The 20,830-nt window shown below is 54.5% G+C and overlaps 1 protein-coding gene across 5 annotated transcripts in view; it reads right to left on the bottom strand.

The window, feature by feature from the left end:
* RGS3 (regulator of G protein signaling 3) overlaps positions 1-20,830 on the bottom strand; it is an 88,812-nt gene that overhangs the window by 57,509 nt on the left and 10,473 nt on the right. For 3 of the 5 annotated variants that reach the window (XM_027650197.1, XM_027650196.1, XM_027650198.1), the window contains 11 exons: positions 17,200-17,250; positions 15,029-15,087; positions 14,245-14,339; positions 13,370-13,438; positions 12,616-12,676; positions 10,434-10,524; positions 9,726-9,793; positions 4,806-4,887; positions 4,010-4,115; positions 3,425-3,761; positions 2,669-2,708 (listed from right to left, as the gene is read on the bottom strand). In XM_027650197.1, the coding sequence (XP_027505998.1) occupies positions 2,669-2,708; positions 3,425-3,761; positions 4,010-4,115; positions 4,806-4,887; positions 9,726-9,793; positions 10,434-10,524; positions 12,616-12,676; positions 13,370-13,438; positions 14,245-14,339; positions 15,029-15,087; positions 17,200-17,250 (1,059 nt within the window). Of the gene's footprint in view, positions 1-2,668; positions 2,709-3,424; positions 3,762-4,009; positions 4,116-4,805; positions 4,888-7,988; positions 8,409-9,725; positions 9,794-10,433; positions 10,525-12,615; positions 12,677-13,369; positions 13,439-13,874; positions 13,892-14,244; positions 14,340-15,028; positions 15,088-17,199; positions 17,251-20,830 lie in introns of those variants that run through there. The other 2 variants (XM_027650199.1, XM_027650200.1) reach the window with 2 other exon arrangements.

The raw sequence follows: 20,830 nt of genomic DNA, 5'->3' as shown, positions 1-20,830 counted from the left end.
GGGGTGGGACTGGGTGATCTTCAGGGTCTTTTCCAGCCCAAACCAGCCTGGGGTTCTATGATGATGTTGTCAGTCCAGCCCTGGGACATGGGGAGCTCTGGAGATGCTTTGCCTGGACTGAATCTCCCCTTTTCCCAGGAGGGATGAGGTGACAGTGTCAGTCCTGGGAGCTGGTCCTGCAGGCACAGCTGGCCCTGAGCACCCAGAGGCTTTGGGGGGTGATCTGCTTTGTGTGTCCTTCTCCCCAGATCCATCCCATTGAGCCAGGATGAAGCCAAAACATGGGATCAGAAGCAGTGAGGAGCTGCCAACCTGCTGCCCATGGGGCTGCTCTGCTCTCAGGTGTGCTGTGAAATATTTCCCATTAATGGCTTTAATCCCTCAGGCCCAGGGACATCAGCTTTTTCTGGTGACCCCAAATACAGTTTTGGCCATGCCTGATGTCCCCAGGCCCACAGTGCATATCTCTACTGCCATACATGGACCTCCATCACCACAGCAGAGGGACTTACCTTGCTGTGGAGAGAAAACAGGGCAGGTCTCTGTTCTCCCAGAGCCCTGAACCCCAGACCATGTCCTGCTGGGCACCAGCAACCTGTGCTCTGTTCTAAAACTCACAGACAACAACGGGAACTGGATGTCTCTCTAACTAAAAATTCATGTCTTTTTCAAAAGAAGCCCCACTGACAAATCAAAATCAAAATATTTCCTTCCTCCCTCCCTCCTGAAGCTGATGAACTGAGCCAGCTCAAGTCCTGCAGGCAGCCCCCTCCACTTGGATTCAACACATCCAGGTGAGAAGCTGGAGCTTCTCCCCCAAAGGAATGCCTCAGGAACAGGTATGAGCAGCTCCTGCAGCTCCCTCTCCCAGTAGAGACCCCCAGCATCCCTCCCTCCCTGCAGCCAGCCAGGAGCTCCTGCTCCCACCACAGCAGCTTTCTGCCCTTTTCTGGTATACCCAGAACCTTCCCAAGCAGAAATGAGCCAAAACACTCCTGAACGTGGTTCAGGGCAGATAAGGTCTCGTCCAAAGCAAATAAATGAGCCTGCCCACCATTACATATTCTATTAAGTATTAGGAAATAGTGCATTTTCTCTCAGATAAAGGCAGCAGAGTCAGCCAGCACTGGGGTGGGAAGCCAGCCTGGCTGTTTAGCTGCTGGCTTTAGCAGCTGCCTTTGCAGTGGGGGCCCTGGTGACCTAAAAGGTTATTTCCACCTCTAAGTGCATTAATCCTGACATTTTCCCTTTTCCCTTTTTCATGGTTGCACTGCCAGATAAAATCAGAGCACAAGAGACAGCTCAACACAGGGCAGGTACAATCTGTCTGGGCTGTTCAGGATCTGTTTTTCCTCTTGTCCCTAAATCACCTCACTTTATCAGAGGAATTCATCACCTGAACGAGTCCTGGCTTTGCACCCAGCCTGCTCCAAGTGTCAGCTCCTGTCACACTTCATCCCTGCCCAGGTTAACTAACACCTTCCTCCTTTTGAAGACTTAACATTAAATAACTAAAAACAATACATAAAAAGTCCAAAAATTCTTATGGGAAGAAGCCCCAGTCTTTCAAATCACACCCCACTGTAAGAACAAGCCCCCATAGTCCAGCTCATCTTTTCACAGGATCCACAAACAGCAGGAAAGAGCTGCAATTATCCATGGAACAAAACATCCCTTGCAGTTGAGTGTGGAAAATTCTCCTGGCTGCAGAGCTCCAGGGCTGGGAGCACTCAGGGCACGCCATGGACCCACACTGCTCCCTCCTGCTGCTCAGCACCCCCATCATGGCTTTGGCAGCCCCACACTTTGCCCCACAAGGGCAGCACAAAGTTTTCCAGCTGTGCCCTCACCAGAGAGGGACTGCTGAGGGACAGACATTCCTGTAAGATCCCAATGAGAAGCTCAGCTCTCCCGTGGACATGCAGCTCATCCCAACAGGCCAGGGTGCAAGCACAGCCTCCCAAAGCCCCCAAATCAACAAGCTGACAACAGGTATTTCCACATGGACCTGGATTCCTGCAGTGCCCAGCCCTGCCACACACCCAGCCCACTCTTCCCACAAGCCCAACCACACCTGGTGCTCCAGGAAGAGCCAGCACACCTGTTACAAGCATGTTTTATGCTATGAATTTATGTTTCAAAGGTTTTTTTGAGGAGAGCTGGTCCAGAGACTGCCAGAGACCTTGCAGCAGCCCAGGGCGTGAGTATTGCCCAAATCTGGCCGAACAGCCTGCTCTCCTGCTTGTACCAGTCTGAGTCAGAGCCACCCTCACCCCCTCAGGACTGAAGGGAACCTCAAAGCAGGGATTAACCCCCCCAAAAAGGCACCATGAATGAGAAGGGAAACACGTCATGGATGGGCCCACAGACACATGTGGGGAACCACAGTTGTTTGCACTTTCACACTTCATGCTTTTACCCTGCTCCTGTTGGAAAGTCCCCACCACCAGCCCTCTGTGAGCTCCCACACACCTTCTCACCAGGAGGTGCTCCTCTCTGGGCTCAGGGAGGGAAGATGACCCTACCCAAAAGCCCCAGGCTTCTGCTGCTGTCCTAAAAACGTGAGGGACCCCATTGCAGGGCTAAAGGCAAGGATTTGACAGTGCCAGAAAGACCTGCTTATCTGCTAGGTGCTCTGAGCAGCATTCCCAGCACATGGACAACTTACCCCCAGTAGTGTCATCCTCTTGATAGACAGGCCTCAGCAGCTGTAAGACACAACCCAGACAGGACACAGTCACCTGCAGCAGGACTGAGGGACAATTACAACAACCAGCTGCAAATTTTAACACGCCAAACCCAGCCAAGCCAAAGCGCTTCAGAGAAGGCTAAATAATTTTTTTGCCAGCAGAAAATGAGACCTGCACTGTGGTCTGTGCGGCAGAAACACTCCCCATATCCTTCCCATACCCCAGAAGTGAGCCCTGAGACAGCAGGTCACACAGAATCATGGAATAACCTGAGCTGGAAGGGACCCACAAGGATCAGTGAGTCCAACCCTCAGCCCTGCACAGGCCCTGCACAGGCCCATCCCCAAGAGTCACAGAGGATCATCCAAACACTCCTGGAGCTCTGGCAGCCTTGGGGCTGTGCCCACTGCCCTGGGGAGCCTGGTCAGTGCCCAACCCCGCTCTGGGGGAAGAACCTTTCCCTGAGATCCAATCTGACCCTGCCCTGACACAGTTCCAGCTCCTCCCTCGGGTCCTGTCCCTGCTCACAGGCATCGGAGCTGCCCCTCCCCAGCTCTGCAGTCCCAGTGGGAAATGTTTTAGGAAAACAGTGAAAACTCCACCAAGGGACACAGGAGTGGCTTGCAAAGCTGGCACATGCCCTTACAAACACTTAGAGATGACACTGGTAGGACTGAAGCGGGGCCCAGAGAGGCCCCAGCACACACAGAGCCCACAGGGACCCGCAGCCCTACCTGGCTCCCTGGGTTCAGGGGCGTCAGGATGATGTAGTTCTGGTCGGCGGCCGAGGGCACCCGGGACAGGGCTGGCAGGGTGTTCTGGCCCCTCTTGCCCAGCTCGGTGTACCTCTCCCAGCCGTTGAGCAGCAGCCCCTCACTGCTGTCACACAGGACGTGGCAGCTGCGGCGCTGCTCGGCCGCGGGGCCCGCGCTGTTCTTCTCCCGCTTGTGCGGGGGGCACTGCAGGTCGTAGGTGGACTTGCAGGAGGACCTGCGGATCATCCCCTCGGGGCCTGCCTTCACCTGCGGGACCAGCCTCCACACCAGCAGGATGATCTCAGTGGGACAGTTCCTGCAAAAGGTGGAGCAGAAGGGAGTGAGGCGCCCATGTCACTCAGCCAGTCCTTCCTCCCTGTGCCTCTGCCCCTGTCCTGCACTCTCCAGCCTTTGCATCCTTTCTTCTACTCCAGGGAATCCTTTCCCAGTGTCCTGCATCCCTCAGAGCCTTCCCCTTCCTGTAACCACTCGAAGATCCTGCCCAGAACTCCCTCAAACCATCTCTCCCAGAGCGCTGCGCTGGTGTTTTGGGTGAATACTCACCGGATTTCATGAGCCAGCTCCACACATTTCCAGTGCTCCACAGGCTGCTCGTTCAGCTGCAGCACTGTGTCCAGCTGCTGCAGACCCGCCTTCTCTGCTGGGCCACCTGTGAGAGGCAGACAAATGCCAGTCACCTGCTGGACAGGGAGCTGAGTTTGAGGGGGAGAAGCCCTGGGGCTTGGAGATATCTCACAGCTTGCACTCCTCACTCCTCCAACCCAATCTGTTGCTCTAACACCCACACCTGGAAATGAAGTGGGGCCAGGTAACCTGGAGCTTCACCTTCCAGCACCACACACACACAGAGCACCAGGATAGAGCCACAAACACCTCCCAGAGCTATTGCAGGAACTTCCTATGTTTCCTGGGGTGCAGTGGGGAGCACCATGGTACAATGGAGACACCAAGGCCATCCCATAGATCCACAGCAAGAGGATCTACTCCAGCAACTCAGGGTTCTCACAGTTCTGCTCCCTCTGTGTCCTCTCTGACCCACTCCCATCCCAGACACTTTCCATTGGTCTCCAAACCAACTGGACAGTTTTGAGGGTGAAGAAGGAAGGGAACAAAATCTCTGCAAATTACTGCAAAACCCTGGCAGAATAATGACAGTGTTAATTCAGTGGCCTCTGACCTCTTTAGAGGCAACAGAGAATTCATTAAGTGAAGTTCCTCAGAGGGAACCAGAGTCCTGCAAGACGTGAGAGCTTTAGAATCCCAACGTGCTCCGGGAAGCAAAGAAGAAGCAGAGTCATTCATTCAAACCAAGAGGGACAAACATGATCTGATCTCTTACCAGAGTCCACGGCCTGCACACGGACTGGGGAGTCACAGCAGATGGTGAAACCAAAGCCATCACTCCCTCGAGGGATTGTGATCTGCAGGGAGACACCAGAGCCTGGTCAGTGGGAGAGCAGCTGCTCTGAGCATCCCCATCATCCTCACCCACTGCCCCACAGCCTCTGGGAACACAGGAACTGCCACAGTGTGAGGAAGATCTGAAGCCATTAGAGAGTGTCCAAAGGAGGCAACGAGGACGGGGAAGGGCCTTGATTTGAAGCCGTGGGAGGACACTGAGGGCACTTGGGGTGTTCAGCTGGAGAAGAGGAGACTGAGGGTAGAGCTCAGTGCAGTTCCAGCTTCCTGGGGAGGGGCAGAGGAGGGGCAGGGACTGAGCTCTGCTCTGTGGGGACCAGGGACAGCACCCAGGGAATGGCTGGAGCTGTGTCAGGGCAGGCTCAGGTTGGATCTCAGCAAAAGGTTCTTCCCCCAGAGGGTGGTTGGCACTGACCAGGCTCCCCAGGGCAGTGGGCACAGCCCCAAGGCTGCCAGAGCTCCAGGAGAGTTTGGATGATCCTCTGGGGCACAGGGTGTGACCCTTGGGGATGAGCCTGTGCAGGGCTGAGGGTTGGACTCGCTGATCCTTGTGGGTCCCTCCCAACTCACCACATTCTGTGATTCTGGGATTTCAAGACAGAACTGTCCTGGGGAAGGGCTGTCACTGTGTGACCCTCACAAACAATGGGTCTCTCTCTGCTGCAGCCAAAAGGAGGCAGAAAAGGTGCTAAAAATCCAGCCAAATCCAGCCAAGGATCCATGGAATGCCACAAAAGGAGTGTTTGTTGAGCACACACAAGTCTCTGCTCCCAACTCTTGCAAGTGTAAGGAAAGGTCTTATAAGCCATTAGGAAGGAAAACCTGGCAGTGTGGCTCTGATTGATTTCTAACACAACTGTAAGCAAGTTACTTGAATGTTTCATTTCCTGTTGGATAATACAGAACAAGCAGCTCTCCTCTGCTCTGGAAGGGACTGTGAGGCTCAGCAAGCTCCTGTCCTTGAGGCATCTGTGCTGGCCCAGGCTGTGTGCATCACCCCCTCTCTGGGCTGAGTGTGTTTTCCCTTGCTGAGTTTGGAGAGGATGGATGCTGTGTTGATTTAGACTCATTTCTCCCCCTGATTCAAGGAGCATTGAGCTTATTAATGAAATTATACTTATTTTTTGACGTTGGCTTCCAGCAGCAGCTCAGCATGACAGATCCTGTAAATACCTGATTAGCCCCCAAGACATTGATCAAGATGCTTGTTTTACTGACAGAGAAAAGAACATTAAAAATCCAACATCTGACCTGTATTGTTTTGAGAACAAACAGTCAGAGAGATGAGGAATTCAGCAGAAGCTGCCAAGGGGGAGATCTGGTTCCTTGCTCCTTCACAAATGCAGGGAGCTTTCACTTCCCTGCACTTTGTCCCTGCTCAGCGTAAAATCAGGCTTCAAAAGAGAAACTGGCTTTCCCTGGCAAGATTAAAACATAGGTCCAGTCCCACCACGCTGAGTCTTTTATCTCTGGAGTTGGTTGGATCCTCAAAGAGGTGGCTCTGCACCTTGGAACCAACCTCCCAGCTCAGCCCAACAAGGACTGATGATCCCTGTGAGTCCCTTCCAGCTCAGGATATTCTGTATTCTATGATTCCACCTCCAGTGCCAAGCACAGGGGATCTGAGCTCTGCAGCAGCTCAGGAGCCAGCCCAGCATCTCTCCCACCACGGAGACTCCACGGGCACTTCCCAGCCCAGGGCTTCCAGGTCTCCCACTTCTCCCTGAGCTGGCTGGCTCTTGTCCCCCACCAACAGAGACCCTTCCCTGTGCCACTAAAGAGCAGCTTCTCCCCGATGGTTCCTTCTCCTCAGTTCCCACCTCCACGGCCATCACAGGCAGCTGATTTTTTGCCCATTTTTGCTGCTGTGCACAGAACTAAGAACTCTGAGCACCTGGCACGAGCTGGGAGGTGGGTGGGTGGCAGGTGGGGAAAGACTCCAGCACCACAGAGGCTCATTGTACCCAAACTTTGTCCAAAAATGCAGAAGAAATTGTCAAAATAGAGCCTTGAGAGGGTCTAAGACACAAACCAGAGTCAGTTGTCACTAATACCAGGCAGAGCAACATTCCTGCATGGGATGGTCACTACAGCCCTGGCAAGAATTGGGCACTCTGGGTTAAACTGCTGCTTTTGTAATCCCCAGTGTTCACTGTTTCCACAGCAGCTCTAGCTTAACCTGAAAGATGAGCACAGGAGTGCAGGGAGAAGTGAACCCCAGACCACAGAGGGAAAACCTGTTTGAAAGTGCAGGAGATTGGAAAATGCACACGGAAAACCAGCACCTGGCGATGCACACCAGGCAAGAGAGAACTGCAACCAGCTTCTACAGAGCACAGCAAGCTGCTCCTCAGAAAGCAAGTTGCTGTTGGCTCCCAAATACACTAAGACAATTTAAAAAGAGACAGTAGCAGCCTGCCTTTCCTCTGATGAGGGGGAAATTGAGACAACACCTCGCAACTCAATTCTGCTACTGTCAGCATGCACAGTAAATGTATTTTTATATTTAAATAAAATGTATTCATATCAGAGTTACGTATTTTAATATTATTTTATATATAAATAAAATATATTCATGTTGGATTTATGCATTTTGATACATACATACTTATACATATGTATGTATGTATATGTGTATATATACATATATACACATATATATATTTTGATACATACATACATATCCATATATATATGTATATATGTGTATATATATGTGTATATATATGTATATGTGTATGTATATATATATATATATATATATATAAAAATACCCCTCTATCCCCATTTCGCCAGTGCAACAACAGGCAAAGATCAGCCACAGCCACCCATCTGAAGATGCTTTCCTTATATTCCCAATGTTATAATTTGGGAATTATACCAATATACAATTATATCTACACACATTTATATTAAATATTCATATGAAATATAATTACATATTTTAATACTTAAATTATAACGATAGCAAGTCGACACCCCAGAAGCAGCACACACACAGAGCCCAGCAAAGGCAAGAGAAGCCACAGACACTCATAAACTCCTGCAAGGCTCCCAGCCCCACACTCACACTGCCCAGGGGCGCTCCCCTGGGGGCACAGACCTGCCTGTATCTGCGCTCCGAGCACACCTTGCACAGTCCATTGAAGCGGTTCATGGCTGGACACCCCAAACCCGCCGTCAGCCCATGAAAATCCAGTTCCCCCGGAGCAGCCACGATCCCGAGCTCCTCGTATCACCCGAGTGTGGAGCGAGCCCCAGTCACACTGGCATGACCGCCCATGGGAACCCAGCTCTGGAGAAGAATGGCAGGAAGCCACCTTTCACCTCCCCGGCCCCTGCCTGGGCCGTGTGCCGCTCCACGATAAGCCAGAGGCTTCCTGAAAACCCTCACTGACAAGGAAGGGAGAGAGTTTTATATTAAAATTCCTGTCAACTATTTAGTATTCCCTAGTCCCCGCTCTGTTGATGTGGCTTTTGTTCCCGTGGCATTCTTCGGCCGCACGGAGCACTTTGTTATTGCAACGTTCTCACAAACACTCGGAGGATGTTTGAGCAGCATTTCACAGGCACTGGCTGTGGGAGATTCACTCCATTAAAGAGGCAACTCACACTCATAAAAAAATAAGAGGTTTGTGGGGTTTTTTTATGAAAAAAAATTAAAAAAAAAAAGAAAAAGCAGAGTTTGTTTTTGAAAGTACAGCCCCAGAGGATGCACACATCCCGGCAGCTTTGTGCTCGTACAGTCACGGAGGGAGAAGCAGAGAGGTCAACTGAACTGCACTCCTGGTGTAATTTGGGAATTAAAGAGCAAGAGAAACTCTCAGCACAGCCAGCAGCAGAGCACACAGCAGGGCTCAGCCCGCCTCGTGCAACCCCACTACCAGAGTTAGGCACAACCCCTTGGAGATGGGGTTCCAATTCCTTGGAGATGGGGTTCTGACGGAGGAAAAAAACACCTTCCACACTCCTACATGGGGATGGAAAATGGAGAAAAGGCTCGAGGGAACCCAAACTCTGGGTTGCCTCACACTGCAGATGGGGTGGCAGGGACAGGGGAGGCTGGGGAGGGAGCTCAGAAGCCCCAGCATTCCCAGGGGACTCCTAGCATGGAGCCATCGGAGGCACTGCCCGGGCTGCTCCAGGAGCATTGTCCCAGCACTGCCAGGCTGGAGCTGGAAGGAGGATCAGCCTTCCTTCCCAGCCACCACCTTTCAAGTCCGTGGCGACTGCCGGAGAGGAAGGGAGGAGAGGGGCGCTGGCTTTGTTTGTCCTGCTCAGCCCTGCGCCGTAAAACAAATAACTGCAAACGCAGCTGAGGGAAGCACAGAGCGGAATCCGGCCCAGATAAATCACGGGGCCGCCCCAGCCCCATTTCCGATGCAAACCCTGTGTTTGTGTTCCAGTTTCCCATCCTTGCCTTTCCTACAAATCACCGAGGTTCCACCACGGGCCTTTCCCTTCCCAGAGCACACGGCCCTGGAAGGAGGAGAGGAGCAGACGCGCCCGGAGACACGGAGCCGGCCAGGGATGATGCCGTGGGCAGGCAGCCTGCCAGCCCTGTCCCACTGCTCCCAGGTGGGTGCCTTGTCTCTGTGTGGGAATATACTGGAAAAACCGGTCCCTGGGGCAATAGGAGTGTGGGGGTATTACCCCATCACCCACATCCACAGCTGGTGCTGGATCAGGATAACAAATTCCCTGTAACAGCCACGGTGTGACAGTGAGCTGAGAGAGCTCACCTTGGCATCACCCTCACTAACACACTGCCCCTTGGCTCCCTTGGAAACCCCCTGTGCAGGTACCTGACCCCATGTCTTCACAGCCCTGTCATACCCACCTTCAGCTGCTTCAGGGTGACAGCATCCTGGCTCTCCTGAGCTGCACTCTGACTTCCCAGTACCGGCTCTGAAATAGAAAATAAAAGACAAAAAAAAGGGAAAGGCCTCATCAGTGCGATGGCACATATCTCCTGACAATCCCTGTCCTTCCATGCTGCATCTACACACTCCATGTAAGATCTTTACCTGGGCACATCCCCTACAGGCAGCTCCAGGGTGGTCACACACCAGGGACAGGCACTGCTGTCCCACCCTGCCCTGTGCCAGGCCCCCTCCCCCTCACACCCTGGCAGCACAGCAAGACCAAGGCAGGAGAAAAATCCCCCCATCATCCTGCAGAGCCCAGGAGCCAAACAGAGCCTGGCCACAGCACTCAACCCCAGAGCTGAGAGGCAGGAGTCAGCCTGAGGAGAGGCCAAGCAAGAGGGAGAGGCATGGCTGGAGTGCTGGGGTCCCCACAGAGCCCCAGGTAAGCAGGAGTGAGGTTGAAGTGCAAAGCAGAACCTGCTAAACCAGGCAGGGTCTCACCCACCCCAGTTTTTGGGATCCCAGTGCCCACTGAGCACCACAGAGTGAGCAGTGCCCGTGGGGGCACAGGGTGCAGTGGGGCTGGGGCTGCTCCACACCAGCACAGGGTCAGACACAAGGCTGACTCCTCTTCCAAGCCTTGCCAACACTCCTTGGGACATTCCTGTGGGGAGACACACCTGTGCTCTGCTTCAGCCGCCTCATGGCCACCTTCAGGTGCTTGGTCCTGCCCAGGTCCTCCCCGAGGAGGTAGTACCAGCCACTGATCTCCTGGGGGAGGGAAGAAGCTGTGGGTGCAGGGGCAGATTTCACCCCCATTTGACTCAGCCCCCACCCCCAGAGGGTCCTGGTGCAGGAGCTGCCCCAGGAGCACTCACAGCAGACAGAGGTTCTCACACACAGACACAGCCCAGAGTCCTTCTCCCAGGACATGGCAACAGCCAAAATTCCAACCTCCCTGCAAGGAGGGATCAAGCATCATTGAAGCAACAAGCTTCCAGCTTTTTAGAGGGGGACAAAGTGCAGAAAAACAGTAAAACTGCCCCTCTGGTGTCTGCAGCAGGCAGCAGTGTCACAGGCAGGACACAGCTCCAGCCATGTCACCACAGGAGGATGCCCACAGCAGCCCTCAGGTGCTCTGCAGTGGGATCCCTTTGCCCCCGGCCCACCCAAGAGGACAGGGCTGACCTCAGTGATCCTTCATCCCTCTCCCAGGGAGCTGCCACTGTCTCCCAGGAGGACCAATCCCAGGAGTCAGACGAGGTTGCAAGAAGGTCCCAGAGGAAGTGGCCCAGTTTAAAGTGAGTATTTTAAATCCACAACAAGGAAACTGAGGAAAGGGGGGTGAGGGGGGATCCAGCATCATGCAGCACCAGGGGGACAGGGCCAGCCCATCTCAGCCCTGCTGAGGCCCAGGAGCTCCACGTGCCCCCAGCAGCCTCCTCCCACCCCTGTGAGAGCCATGTGTGGGTGCTCTCACAGGGACACTCCATCTGCTCTGCATGCAATGACACTGTGAAACTCCTGCCCAAATCTGAGAGGGAAGGGACATCTCTGGGGAGGTCAAGTATGACCAGAGCCCTCCTGGGGGGGGCTGCAGTTCAGAGTTGTTCTGCCTCATTATGTTCACTGCCATAAGAAAGCTGCACCTCACTTGTCCACATTTCAGAGGAGGCCATGCTCGAGTTACCTCACCCTCTCCTCAGGTCACTGCCACCAGCAGCTCTTTTTTAGCTCCTTCATAGCTCCTGCTATGAAGAGAATTTCCACACCCCAGGTGGGGAAATCTAAAAAAACAAAAGCATTTGGACAATGCTCTGAGGGCCAGGGTGGGATTGTTGGGGTGTCTGTGCAGGGCCAGGACCTGGACTGGATGGTCCTTGTGGGTCCCTTCCAGCTCAGGATGTTCTGCGATTTTGTGAGCTCAGGTGATGTATTAACACTTCCATGAATCCCCTCCAGCTTGCTGAGATATCCTGCTGTCCAGAGGAACGACCAGGGCTGTCCAGGCACAGAATCCCTACCCGGGATGAAACATTCCCACGTTTTGTGGGTGGCTGGGAGCCGTTTGCCGGCAGGCTGCCCGAGGGAAACCTGCCGTGAGAGCTGTACTGGCGAGCAGCAGCCAGGCTGGGGCAGCAGCACCGTGACCAAACCCGCAGGGACAGGGATTCCGGCACAGAATTCCTCCAGGAACAGCTGAAACCTCCGAGTCTGCCCTCTGCCCACCGCTGGTGAGCACAGGGAATGGGGCAGATTCCTCCTTGGAGGAATCCCAGAATCACAGAATGTGCTGAGCTGGAAGGGACCCACAAGGATCAGTGAGTCCAATCCTCAGCCCTGCACAGGCCCATCCCCAAGGGTCACACCCTGTGCCCCAGAGGATCATCCAAACTCTCCTGGAGCTCTGGCAGCCTTGGGGCTGTGCCCACTGCCCTGGGGAGCCTGGGCAGTGCCCAACCACCCTCTGGGGGAAGAACCACGTCAGATGTGACCCAGGCCAGGCTGAGAAAGGCTGGCCCCACCTGTCCCAGGCAGCCCTGCTGGACACTGGGCAGGCAGCACGTGTTGGGGTCACCTCTCTGCCCCCCCAGTTCTGCTCTGTGTCCCTGCAGAAGGGAGTGACAGTTCCCTGTCCCAGGGTCCCTCCTCTAACAGCTCCCCCATCCCTGCCCCCAGCAGTCACACTGACACCAGTCTCACAAAGGCCATCCATGCTGGGAATGGGACCAAGGAACTCCCTGAGCACCTTCTCCCATGGTGGGAGAAGCCTGCTCCTGCTCCTGGGGTGCACTGCATCCACCCACTGACCCCAGAGAGCCAGGCCCCAGCCCCACACGTGACATTCCAGCAGGGAGGTACCTTGTCCAGGGACAGGAGAGACTTCACACCAAAGCTCATGCAGCCAATCAGTTCACTCTGCCTGTGGGAGAGCCAGGGACCATCAGCACACACTTGTTGAAGCACCAGATTCCCCTTTGCACCCCTTTTCACAAACATCCCTGCCCATGCCAGGAGCCAGGCAGTGCCCAGGACGTGCCTCCAGCTCCATACTTTGGGCAGGCCTGGTGTAACCACATGGACCAGCTGCAGCAGGGCAAGGGAGGGCTGGGCCAGAGCACCCTGGTCACCTCCAGCCTGCCCGGTGGAGCAGGAGCTGGGCTGAGGAGGCAGCTGGCACAGCCTGCAAGGTGCCAGACCCTTGGTGCTGGGATTTCCCCTCACTGCATTGCCCAGAGGGAGGGAAGGTCCCAGCCCAGGCCCAAGCTCCAGCTCCCCTTGGCTTTGGCCAGCAGTGCAGGTACAAGTGGCTGCAGGGGTTTTAAATGCTGGCCCAGCCAGTGGCTACCAAGCAGCAGCAATGGCAAGGTGACAAAGGCAGGATTTGCCCTCTGCCAGCCTGTCCATGGGGAGGTGCTCACCAGCAGCAGCTGCCCACGAGTGTGACCCTGGCCAGGGTGTCCCTGGTGTCCCCCTCGTGCACCCTGAGGGCAGGGCCAGCCCTTGAGGCCCAGGGTACTGCAGGAGCTCGGGGTGGGTGGCAGAACAGATGACAGGTTCTCTGCCACGCCAGCCCCATCTGACAGAGATCACACAGCAGCTGGCAGCCCCCTACCTGGAATTTCTCTCTCTGTTCCAGACTGTGACCAGGAGACGTTTCTGCTCATCCTCCTCCTGCACTGGGCTGTAACAAGCAGAGGGGACAGTCCATAAGCACAGACCTTCCCCAGGAGCACCCAGCAAGGTCCTCCAGTCTCTGCACAGAGCACTGCAGCACCACCCCAAACAGCAACCTCCTCCAACAGCCACTGCTGCACTAATTCACTCATCCCTGACAGTGCAAAGGGATGTGACCCCTCCTGGGCAGGCACTGGGGACACCACTCAAGTGGTTTAAGGGGAAAAACACTCTTGCAGAAAGACACACATCCAACATCAACAGGTAAATGGAAGGGACAAGCCACAGTTCATGCTCTGAAACAACCACCCTGTGCCAAGTTAAACACTGCATGTGGGTCAGAGGTCTGGCACAGCCAGCAATGGCCAGCTCCACCAAAACACTAAGTCATGCAGCTCCTTTCCCATGCAGAGACATGCTGGAGTTTAAGGAAATCCTTTTACCTTCCTCATTCATACTGGTGCCCCCACTACTGTAGGTGCAAGGTCTGGGAAATGGAGTCCAACTCCTGCCCAGCAAGAAAGTCCGACCCTGCTGTGTGCTGGCAGCTCTGCGAGCCTCCACACAGCTCTGCCCAAAAGTTCAAGGCATTTCAGCTACAAAAACCAGCAGAATAATGTCTGTCACTCCTCATCTCAGCAGCAGAGCTGCTCATGCATGAGGAGTGTTTATTGTAGAGCACAATGCAAAAGCAAACACGGGGTCTTGGCACGGAGAGGGAGCCCCGGGACAGCGGCCACGTGGGTGCCCACGGCTCAGAGTGAACCCAGTGCTGAGGGGCGGGGAGAGCTCCCCCTGCCCTGACATACTCACAAAACAAAGTGCTCATGGAAGACGGGATTTTTGCTGTCTGGTACAGTCTTGGTCTTTTGCCTGCATTTCCAGTCAGCATCTGGCACGATGGACATCTTCAGGAGAAAAACAAGCAGTGTGTTAACACTCCCAAAGCAAGCACTGGCATCAGCTGCCAGCTCTGCTGCTGCCGTGGCAGGAGACTGGCACAGCCACTGCCATGGGTGGCTGAGCCTCAGAGATCCAGCTGAGCCGGTGCTGAGGGGTGGTTTGGATCACTTCACCCTTATGCCTGTCAAGTAATTGTGTTACACAACTGCTCAGGGCAGGGGAAGGAAGGAAGAGAGCAGAAAAATCAAGGACTGGTGCACACAAGTGTTGCTGGCTGGCCTCTGACTTGCACCCCCTCTTTGGGTTGATGTTTCCTGCACTGAGCTCACTGGGTGGGAGCCTGCCAAGGTGACCTCTGAGAGAGCCCAGAGCCACACTGTGCTGGCCAAACATTTATCCCCACGAGTCCCTGGGCACCCAGTGGGATGTTCTTGCAGTGAATGGCTGACACAGCCCTCAGCAGGGTCCTGTCCTGCAGTTTTCCACTCCATGCAGACACTGTGCCAACAAAACCCACGAGCCACCCAGCGCTGGGCAAGAGCCCAGTCACCCCCCTGCAAGCTGGGGGTGCTCATCCAGAGCAGGACAGAGGGGGAAAGGGAAGGGACAAACAGCCCAGAGCATGCTTGGAGGAGCCAACCACAAAACCCCAAAAAGTACAAAGCTCCCAGAGCAGAGCCCCAGGAGAACCCACCTTCACGTAGGAGTCACACACACGGCACTCGCTGCCCATCAGGCCTTTTGCTTCCATGACTGGAAAGGAAATGAAATGGTCACATCCCAGAGCAGCAGGGAAGGCATCCTCACACTCCACAGCCCTCTGCTCCACAGGGTGCTCCCTCCTTGTGGGGCCAAACCTTCCTCCCACCCAGTAGCCTCCCCAGCTCCCTGCCCTCGCTGGGCACCCCCAGACAGGGGAAGGGTGTTATTGCATTTTTGCTCTAACACACCCTTACTATAAATACAGGCACCTGAGGGCGAGGGCAGCAGCAGATGCAGTTCAGCATCAGGATGGCAAATTGCATTCCCTCTGCCTGACTTCCCCCAGCTCTGGGCTCCCACCCCGGGGCCAAAAGTGTCATCAAGTTAAACATCAGCAGCCGCATCCTGACACAGCCCCGGCCCTGCACAGGGACCCCTCGGCTGCCTGGGGGCAGGAGATGGGCAGCAGGGTCTGGATGGCACAGGATGGGCTGTCGGAATGAGGCCAAGCTCCCTCCTAATGAGCCCAGCAAGGCAGCAGTGACTGCCTCTGTCACAGATTGTGCTCCTAATAAACAGAACCCCCAGTGCAGCAGGGGAAAGGGGTTCTGCAAGACCCTCTGGGGCTTCAGGAAGTAGTTTGCAAGGTTCCTCCAGGACAGGTTGCCCCAAGGGCTTCCTCCTCCAGCCAGACCTGCTTTGGGGTTAAAGATGTCGGGATGCAGAATCAAGAAGATGGGTCACCCCACATCCTCCAGCCTCCTCCTGCCTGCACTGAGTATCCTGAGCATCCATCATGTGCAGCCCTGGATCTTGAGGCTACCTTGCCCCTTTGCTGGACCATTTCCCTCTTCCCAGACTCTCTTTTAGAGTCAGCATCAGAACGGGAGAGTGACTCACACTCAGCTCGTGCTGGGGCTGCTCCAGGTGGAGGGACTTAGGGTAAAGCCTGTGCCAGACCCTCAGACCCACACACAGCTTGGAAGGAGAGGGGAAAACCAATAAATAAAAATAAATAATCCCAACACATTTTCATGCAGTTGCTCCTTTACAAACGTGCCTGCACAGCCAAAAAGGGCAGCAGGCACAGGGGCTGCACCAGACCAGTCCCTGCAGCCTCACGAACCTCAGGCCATCTCTGTCCCCTTTTCATCCCACCCGGGAAGGGAAGAGGCTGAAATGTAAGGTGGGATGTTCCTCAAGAGAATTCCTTTTCCATCCCCTCCTTCCCTGCCACGAAGGTCTCTGGGACAGGGGGAACTTCCCCCCCACCCAATGCATGGCCATCCCCAAGGGCACTGGGATCCCCAGGGTCCTGCTTTCTCCTTTCAGAGAGCCCAAATCCAGGCCAGCAATGAGCCTGTTCTGTTCACAGGGAAGGAATTTTTACTCTGACCATTTCAAACTCTTGGCTTTTTCCTTGATTCTTTAACTGTGACCCTGAAGCCCTGACAAGCTCTGGTAGAAAGAGCTCAGTGCCAGGAGTGCAGGACACACACGGCCTTCTCTACAGAAGCAACCTTAGCTTGGGCTCCCCAGGGCTTCCAGAGAGGTTTTTCCCAAAGAAAAGAGCAAGTTCTGACACTCCTATCGGCCTCTTTGATGATCACCATCAAAGCTGCAGTGACAGTGCCCTGGGACTGCCCAGGGCTGTGATGGAACCAATGTCCCAGGTGCTGCATTGCACTGAGTCCCCAGTGGAACGACATGGCTTGAGGGACACCAACCCCAGCCTGTGCAGGGGAAATACTTTTGTTGAAGAAACATTGCTGGTGCTAAAAACTGCAGCCTTTGGAGGGAACAGAATGGTCTGGAAATCCCAGCAAATGTGGCCAAAGTAGAAGAGGCTTCAGGAGAGACAATGCATTTGAGATTTTCTTTTCCAAATGATATTTGCCTGTTTTATCTTCATATGGAATTAGAGAAAAATAATTGATACACATGGGTGCAAAACACAGTGTTCACCCCAAAATGAAGGTCTCCAGAAATTTCAGTTTGGCCTCTACATCGAACAGCTCCCAGTTGTGCCACTGTACACAGAGCTGTCCCCAACAGCTGCCATGGAGCTCCAAAGAGCTTGAAGAAAGGCCATGGAAGTGCTGTCCCCCACCAGCCCATCCTGGCTCTGGGACCCCTCTGGGATGCTCCCAGGGGGACACTCACCGTGCAGCACCAGCGTCCGGCCCCGCACCTCGATGGACAACTTCAGCTGACCTGGGGGAGAGAGGAGAGGGTGAAGGAGACAGGGCTCACCCACCCCACTGCCCCAAGGCTCACACAGGGCCAAACACATCCTACTTCCCCACTCCAGGCCCAGGGAGCCGAGGGGAAACCTCCCACTTCATGGAGGTTTAAGTTGGATCTCAGGGAAAGGTTCTTCCCCCAGAGGGTGGTTGGGCACTGACCAGGCTCCCCAGGGCAGTGGGCACAGCACCAAGGCTGCCAGAGCTCCAGGAGGGTTTGGACAATGCTCTGAGGGACAGGGTGGGATTGTCGGGGTGCCTGTGCAGGGCCAGGAGCTGGACTGGATGGTCCTCATGGGTCCCTTCCAGCTCAGGGTATTCTGTGATTCTCTGATCTATGGCTCCAGATGCAAAAACATTCCGAAGAATATTTTCTCAGTGCAGAGCAAGCTCTGACGACAGGACAAATGAGCCCATGGCAGAGGGAAATGGGAGAATGTCCTAGTTAGAGCAGCCAGGAGCAGTTCATCACTGTGTGGGTGTTACACAAACTGTGTATTCTACACCCTCCATTCCATTTCCCAGGAACTGTTAACAATAGACCATTTGCAGCAGCTGCCCAGAGCACACCTGACCCCTCAGGCTGTAGTTATGGGTGATGTTAACTCCCCTCCAGGGAGTCATTAGCACCTCCACACCCAGCCTGAGGGGTCATTGCTAATGGACCACCAAGGATTCCAAAAATATCTCACCCATTGTGGAACTCCCCACCCTGGGGGAGGTACTGGGCATTCCCACTCCAACCTGAGTGTGTATAATCTTGGGGTCTTGGCACTTCTGGTACTACTCCTCGGATCCAGAGGAGGACCAGAATGTTGACCAGACTGCGACCACCACTTTCACCAACAGGTTTCCCCCCCTTTTACTCTGGACTCAGGGGGACCATGTGGGGCTCAGCACAGGGGCCAACGAACACCACTCTGTTCGTGCCCCAGGGTGCTGGGTTATATGTCTGGGTTTTGTGGGTTAAAACCAATTGCTTGTCCATATAATTGTATTATTGTATTATTTTTTATTAAATTGTAACTCTGACTTGTGGTCTCTTTTGAGTTGGGTTCATTTCTCCTGCTGGTTTACCTTTAAACCAGCACAGAGCACCAAGATGGCACAGTGGCTGTGGGATGAGTTGGCCCTGGTTTAACAAAGGGATGCAGCTCAAATCCTGCCCCCAGCTCAGATCCAGCTTCCCCTTTCCTCTCCCTGAGCCTCTCTGCAGGCAGGGGGCTGTCACTCCTCCAGCAGGTGACAGTGGGCCAAGCTGTAGATGGCCTGGACAAAGGACAAGGAGAGTGGAGGTCACAAAAATGATGAGGGGTCTGGAGCATCTCTCTTATGAGGAGAGACTGGGGGAGCTGGGCCTGGTTAGTCAAGAGAAAAGAAGACTGAGAGGGGGTCTCATTAATGCATTTAAGTATCTCAAATCATACAAGTATATATGTATATATACTTATAATGCATATAAGTATCTCATTAATACATAAGTATCTCAAAGGGGGTGTCAGGAGGGTGGTGCCAGACTCTGTTCAGTGGTGCCCAGTGACAGGACAAGAGCAATGGCCATAAACTAAAACACAACAAGTTACACCTAAATATGAGGAAGAACTTCTTTCCATGGAGGGTGGCAGAGCACTGGAACAGCTGCCCAGGGAGGGCATGAAGTCTCCCCCTCTGGAGACATCCCAAACCCACCTGGATGTGTTCCTGTGTCACCTGCTCTGGATGACTCTGCCTTGGCAGGGGGTTGGACTGGCTGATCTCCAGAGGTCCCTTCCAACCCCAGCTATTCTGGGATTCTGTGAACTGGTGCCTTTGGAGGCAGGAACACGCTGGCACAGGGTCAGCCTGGGCCATGGCACTAACTGGGATTCATCCATCTGCTGTTGCAAGACCTTGCTCTGTGCACATCCCCTCCCTGCCCTGTTTCCTATCCCCAGGGGGGTTTTGGGGCAATGGGAAAGCCTTGAACACCCTGTCACTGACTGTCACATCCAGCAGCAGCTCGTTATCCCTGGACTATGGAGAGAAGAAGATGCAGGGACAAGGACCACTGGCACCACAGGCCCAGCCCCAGGAATCACAGCAGGGCAAGAGCTCCCACACTGCAGCCTCCTCGTGTCCTGGGCATCCCAGACAGCAGGGGCTGCTGGGCAGACAGGGAATCTCCTAAAACCAGGGGTCAATACTTGCTCTAATCCAGGATTAAACAAGAATGGTTTCAGTCATGTGTTTTGACACTGAATAACTGTCAGGTGCCAGCGAGGCTGGAGCTGCCAACCCCCAGGGAAGGGCGATGCTCCAGCACCCTGCAGTCCCCCTGTGCACACCCACGAGGGCTGGGACTGAGCAGACCCTACTCCCAGGGATGCAGCACCTTCTGGAAGTGCCTGGCCCTTGAACAACAGCACTGAGAGCTTTTGGTGGAGGAGGTGGTGCTAAGGGAGAGCCTCGAGGAGCTCCATCAATAAACATGACTTTGGAGCAGGTCTGGATGGAGCTCCCCCCTGCTCCCAGTGCACTGGCTCACCCACAGCCATCCACCAAGCCAGTAAGCAGGATGTGCCTGCCTGGGCCGTCTGGATCCCCAGTACAAGCCCTGCCAAGCCTTGCAGGGGACCTGCTGTCCACTGTCACTGTGAGCAGAGCGAGGAGCATGGTCAGAGATCAAAGGCAGGATGGATCCAACAGCCAGGAACAGGCCAAAGGAGCTGATCCAAGTAAGAGCGCTGGGGCATCCACTTCTGTCCCTCAACAGGGCAGAGAATAACACAGAAGAGAACAAGAGCTTGCAGTGCTCTGGTGTCTGGAGAGAGTGACAGAATCTTTCTTGGGGCAGGAGATTGATCTGACTTGCTGAAGGAGGAGCCAGGCCCTGACCCACCCCAGGGGCAGCCCTCAGATGGGCTGGCACAGCACAGCACCAGAGCTCCCCACGGGACTGGGCAGAGCCTTGTGGGTGCTGCAGAGCCCATGGTATGAGACAGCAGCCACCAGTGATACCCACCAGTGCCTTTTAAACCACCTAAGGTGAGAGAGAAAGGGAGGACTTGGAGAAGAGAGAGGACACGGGAGGGATGGAGCCAGGGAAGTTCCACAGGGAGCAGACCAGAGTAACCCAGCCCAGCTCGAGCATCCTCCCAGGGAACTGCTCTTGGAGTGGACTCTGCAGGCAGAGTCCTCTGCAGGCACAACCTCTGTTCCTGAGCTTGTCCATCTGGGACAGGGTCAGCTGAAATCCAAAAGGCCAGGCCTCTGAACCCAAAATCCCCTCTGCAGGGTGCCAGGGCAAGATGGGAGGATTATTTCTAATGAAAGAGCGAAGGAAGGAGCATCCCAAACACATCTTTGCGGTGTCACACCTGCAAACAGTGTCCACAACCACAGAGGGATGGACACACTGCTCACAGACCCCACAGAGGGATGGACACACTGCTCACAGACCCCACAGAGGGATGGACACACTGCTCACACACCCCACAGAGGGATGGACACACTGCTCACAGACCCCACAGAGGGATGGACACACTGCTCACACACCTCACAGAGGGATGGAC

Source organism: Corapipo altera, unplaced genomic scaffold (genome assembly GCF_003945725.1).
Source record: "Corapipo altera isolate COAL_440 unplaced genomic scaffold, ASM394572v1 268, whole genome shotgun sequence".
Taxonomy (NCBI): Eukaryota; Metazoa; Chordata; class Aves; order Passeriformes; family Pipridae; genus Corapipo; species Corapipo altera.
Note: the sequence above shows the minus strand (reverse complement) of the source record. Positions and strands in the feature narration are given on the sequence as shown.